The sequence below is a fragment of the Cottoperca gobio genome, chromosome 3 (genome assembly GCF_900634415.1).
Source record: "Cottoperca gobio chromosome 3, fCotGob3.1, whole genome shotgun sequence".
Classification (NCBI taxonomy): Eukaryota; Metazoa; Chordata; class Actinopteri; order Perciformes; family Bovichtidae; genus Cottoperca; species Cottoperca gobio.
The window spans coordinates 19,808,595-19,813,961 of NC_041357.1; the positions used below are offsets into that span (position 1 = coordinate 19,808,595).

General features: G+C 38.9%; 1 protein-coding gene across 1 annotated transcript; it reads left to right on the forward strand.

The window, feature by feature from the left end:
- The first annotated feature begins 1,153 nt into the window (after window positions 1-1,153).
- gcshb (glycine cleavage system protein H (aminomethyl carrier), b) lies at window positions 1,154-5,367 on the forward strand. Its single transcript, XM_029461822.1, has 5 exons — window positions 1,154-1,430; window positions 2,660-2,739; window positions 4,306-4,369; window positions 4,463-4,594; window positions 4,943-5,367. The coding sequence occupies exons 1-5, from the start codon at window positions 1,280-1,282 to the stop codon at window positions 5,035-5,037; spliced, it is 522 nt and encodes a 173-aa protein (XP_029317682.1). The 5' UTR covers window positions 1,154-1,279; the 3' UTR covers window positions 5,038-5,367.

The following is a 5,367-nucleotide window of genomic DNA, read 5'->3' on the forward strand; positions in this document are numbered from 1 at the left end:
ACTTCATTGGCTCTCAGTGCAGAAAAGGATCTTGAAATGTAAACTTATTTCTGCAGATGCAGCTCCAGCTGAGTGGGTTAGCTCTCTGTTTTCCCTCTTTGGATGGAGATGTTAATACTATGTTGAGTCTGAGCTTCAGGCTTGGTGTCTGCCGCAAAGCTCACAGTAGGCCCGAGACACTTGATGATTTCAGGCTGCAAGCCAGGGCCATCTTCACATCCTTTCATTTCACTAACAGGTAGATATGCTCCACCATCTCGTTTACAAGGGCCTGGTTCTTTTGGTGCTCTAAACCTTTAAAAAAGCGTAGTTTGCAGATACAAAGCAATCAGCCAAATTAATACTGCAAACCAAACCAAACTAAACCAAATGCATATCTATAATATAGAACAGATCTTCTACATCTGCATCCCTCACACATTCGATTAGCCCCCAAACTCCTTTAATAATAAAACAACACTTAACTTTAAACTATAATACAATTGGACTTACCTTTAGCTACAAGCACAATATACACAAGATCCCAGTCCGGCTCTCAACAAAAAAAAACAAAGAAAAAGGGAAACTGTTGCCACATCAGTGTCCTCACCTGATTGGCTGATCATTAGCTAATTAAAATGAACAGGGACTTTTGCCATAACCCTACATACAGTATGTTCATATTACTGGTTGTATTGTGTTGACTAGTTCTGATTGGAAAAAATTAGGTCCTACTTTACATATTGTACTTTTTACTCCCTTACATTTATCTGACAGCTACAGTTTAGTTTTACTTTACACTTTTAGATTGTACATGCAAAACATATAATCTTATAAATAATAATGCATTGTTGTACATAGGTAGAATAATATAATATATAATATAAATAGATAACAATAAATCTGTCTGAAAGGGGAATTTGGTACTTTACCTACATTGTGTACTTTCAATCAAGTAAATGCAGAACTTTTAATTGTAGCTTGTCGAGTATTATTTCAGTTTAGTAGGCTATAGCTACTTTTACTAAAGTAGACGATCTGAATACTCCTTCCGACACTATTCATTTGTTATGTTTTACAAGTGAAAAAGTCTGTCGTTCATGTCATGTCTTAGTTCAATATAAGTTTGTAGACGCCACACACTTGATTTTTAACTCACTCTCCTCCCATCACTCCTGCCCTCCTCCCTCCCGGCGGGAGCCCGCAAACAGTGGGATGGTGCGCGCTCCCGCGGTCAAGTGTAAGTGCACCCGATAAGAGTGGACGGACACACACACACACACACACAAACTGAGTGAAGATGGCGATGAGAGCAGTGCTGCGGTGCGTCTCTGCAAACTTTTCTCCCAAACTGCCTCAGCTCTCGTCGGCAGCGCAGGTTTCAGCGGCTCGGCTGCTGTGGGGGAGCAACTCTCCACGGACACTGAGCACGACCTCGGCCCTGTCCACAGGTAAATAACAATAAAAACACATTAACATGGCTATAATGTTGCATACTGACATGCGGGCTGCTCACACATTCCTGCCTGTCTGTAATGGGCGAAACAACTCACGCAGTTTGTTTTCACTTTCCCACAGCGGAGCAGAGGAATGCGACAGGGAGGGCAGATAAAAGTTAGTCTTTGACTCGGAAGTGGCTGCTAAGTACACAAACTTTAGCAGCAGCATGTTGTTTGCTAAAATATACACCAACAGCTTTTTTGTCTCTGTTTGACGTCATTAGGAAACCGTCGCACCACGAGCTCCAAATTGGGATGTTTAATTAATGACCGTAAACAACAAATTGTCTTTCTCGTGCACCAAGTAACAGTTGGCATCTTATTTAACAAGAGGACTCGTGATCCTGGATGTGTGGCACAGAGAGCTGTGGAGTGATGAATTGCATGTGTACAGTGCATGGTCTAAAATTTCAACAATTTCATTATTGTCTCCGAGTTGTTTTTATTTATTCTTCTTCCAGCTTGTGAAATGTTAAAGCTTTTATTTTAATTTTATTTTTTTTATTCTCTCACCCATTTTAATAATCAGAAAGACATTACTTCAGCTCTTTGCAGCAGGAATATTAAGCTCTCTGAACTGACTCTGCTCTCTCCGGCCATGCATCAGCATCTTGCACATTTCGCAATCTGGTTCAAACCTGTATTTTTCTGCATGGTCTGATGCCAACACTGGGAATTGTTGAGGCATTGTGATTCTTCCCTCTGGGTATTGTAAAGATGACAGCATGAGCTTGGATTTAAAAGGCTCTGTAAACTCCACAGTTTTTATTTATTTCACATCTCACTCATACTGCACCTTTTTTCTTCTTCTATCAAAACCCTGATGGCTCAGGATCCAAAACTGCACCTGCTGAACAATCATAATTTCACAAGTAAAAATTTTAGGTAGCCTCCTTGCAACCAGTAAACCACAGATTCTTTATTTCAAATTGACAGCACATGTGGTGTTGCATAATAACCAGTGTGCTCTTCAGCTTTGGTCCATAGTACAGTAGGAAGTTCTTTGGACATCCAAATGATGTGCTTAACACTGGTGGGCTTCCCTTTTTATGTGTTTTTTGTTTTTAAAACATTTTTTTTAATCGTTAGAGCTGTATCACCTTCACGATTCATGATGTTGTTGTCTCGCACTAATTAATTAATCTGTTCCAATCCAAACTATTGCCTTGTTCTCTCCGCAGCCATAAAGTACACAAATAAGCACGAGTGGGTGCGAGTGGAAGGTGGAATCAGCACAGTTGGTATCAGCAATTATGCTCAGGTGAGTTATTGGGTCTTCTTACTAATTATTGATTTATGACACACTTGGTTCAGAGGTTTACTGATCGACATCTAAGAAATAGTGATATGCTAATCTGCAGTTCAGTACTGCACTTTGTCCTCACCAACAGCACTATAACAAGCTAATTTACTGTTTTATGACTATTGTAGAGACAATTGATTATGGCCAAACTGCAGTGGTGTGCAGAAAATCTCAAGGGCAGGCCGTTTACCTGCAGACGTCCAGAGCTTTGAGTGGCGTGTCTTTGGCTTGAATGCAGCTTTTAGGAACTATTACTATACTTGGAGGTATTGCTTTCATATATTGAGCAGTGTTGGTTAATCTGACAGCGGGCACTACTCATGTTTCCCACTCAAATCAAACATTGTAATTAGACAAAAGTAGTTTTATGTGATGCAAGATGGTGATGTTAGGGCATGGAGGAGAAACTCTGCTGTGTAAGTAGGCATGAAGACTAGCTTGCTTTCCCATTGCGGATCACCGAGTATATTGCGCTAGCCACCACGTTTAAGTTGCATATAAGAACTTCAAATTCCAAAATCAGTTGTTCACACTAGTTTGGTTGCATGGTAATGCCAAACTAAAGGCGAGCAGGCTCCAGCCAGTTTATACTGTATATGGACACATTACCTATAAGCACAACTGGTCAATTTGACCTGCCTTGTAAATTATCCCAAAATATATTGTATTGTAGAACATTTAATTTTTAATAGTACATTTATATCTGATGGCCTAGTAGAATGTATTCAGTCACTGACAACATAAACACTCTTCTGAATGAATGTTTTATGTCTTGATGTAAACTGTTTTGGTCCTCTGGCTCTGCTTCAAGACTATTCTATCAGGCTGACTGATTAGATGTGCTTTATGATTGAGTTACATACAGTATAGCTCTCTGTGGCAGTAATCTCAGTAGTTTGTGTCAGTATTACAAAAGTATGACAGACGAGTGTTATAGTGTGATTTCTCATTGATTATGTTGTCTTCACTGATGGCTCTGCAACTCGGACTCTCTGCCTTTTTCTTTTTTAAATGTCAGTAGACTTAGAGAATAAACCTGGTGAAATTCTATAGTTTTATTATTGTCAACTCATGAAGACTAAATCCAACAATAAATTGATCATATTAACAAGTATTGTCTGTTTATAGCTTACATATTGCTTATTCCTCTCTGCAATTGAGCTCCATTGTTGTTCAAAAACATGTTAACATAGCCACACCATTGCACGGGGTGACATGTCACTTTCTTGCTGCTATAAATACTCACTGGAGCACCAACTTTGTATTAATCTGTGGTTGAAAGAATTAAGTATATTGTGACCTGTTTTTGAAGATGTAAGTCTTCAGTAAAAAAACAAATGGGCTTTGGGTTAAGAATCAGACAGGCTGGGGAAGTCATAAAGTATTGAAAGACTAACGCATAGATTTTTGACAATATATAATATAGACAGCCCTATCCTTTTTTTTTAAACACAGCATTGTATTTAAGACTTGGATTACTATATTTATATAATACTTTGTTTGCATTTTGTTCTATGATATTAGGAAGCATTAGGTGATGTGGTATACTGTGGACTCCCTGAAGTTGGCCAAAGACTTGAACGTTTGGGTAAGAGCCTGGAATACACTGCACGTTTTGTGAAAGTCTTTTGAGTCCAGCAGTGTAATAAGAAGTATGTCATGTTGTGTCTGTGTGTTGTAGAGGAGTTTGGTGCCTTGGAAAGCGTGAAGGCTGCCAGTGAGCTCTATTCACCTCTGGCAGGAGAAGTGACTGAAATCAACACAGCGCTGGCAGAGAATCCTGGACTTGTGAATAAAGCCTGCTATGCAGAGGGTAAGCGTCTCAGTCACTGCTATCTTTTTCTAGTACATTTGTTGCCAAGATGGACAAAACATTTCCAAACCAGAATAATGTAACTGTTTAAGGTTATCTTTATGGTCCCACTTGGGGACATTTGTTTGGCAGCCAGGGTTAAAATAAAAACAGAATACCAAAAGACATCAACGACTCATAAACACAATAAATAACTACGAGCTGGAGCAGGGAAATCGAAATATGTGCAAGGAATGAAGACGAGGTGCTATTAAGGATATCAATAGCACTTGAGATGAAGGAGACATGGAATCTCTTGTTCTTGCAATATCTTTTTGGGCTTTTGAATTATGAACTCTTACTTTTCAGGTTGGCTAATCAAGATAGCGATTGAAAAGCCCGAAGAACTCGAAGACCTAATGGATCAAGCTGCATATGATAAATTTATTAAGTCACTTGAATAAATGGATAAACTCATTGTGATGTTTTTATAATGTACTTTCAATCAAAGATTAGAAGGCAGGGTGACTAACATCTTATGTGACACTTTTTCTTATCTGTGGTATTTATTTTGATACTGAAATTGTGCTATCAAAATAAGTCCTCAGTAACATCTTCACTTAGGGTTAGGATTTGTTTAGCTACTAGCCAACCGAAAGGGCTCTTAATCTCAAGATTTGTCAGTATACTTGTTCTCTCGTGCTTTGCTCCGACAGATGTTGTAAAAAAACTAGAAAGTGATTGTAAGAGCTGTATGCATTCATTTATTAAAATGAGGTCCTGACGCCCCTGTG

Bases quoted from the DNA above. Each gene is read 5' to 3' on its own strand.
- gcshb (XM_029461822.1), top strand. From the start codon at position 1,280: ATGGCGATGAGAGCAGTGCTGCGGTGCGTCTCTGCAAACTTTTCTCCC. The intron at 4,370-4,462 runs GTAAGAGCCTGG...TGTGTGTTGTAG, and splicing joins CCAAAGACTTGAACGTTTGG to AGGAGTTTGGTGCCTTGGAA. The intron at 4,595-4,942 runs GTAAGCGTCTCA...CTTACTTTTCAG, and splicing joins TAAAGCCTGCTATGCAGAGG to GTTGGCTAATCAAGATAGCG.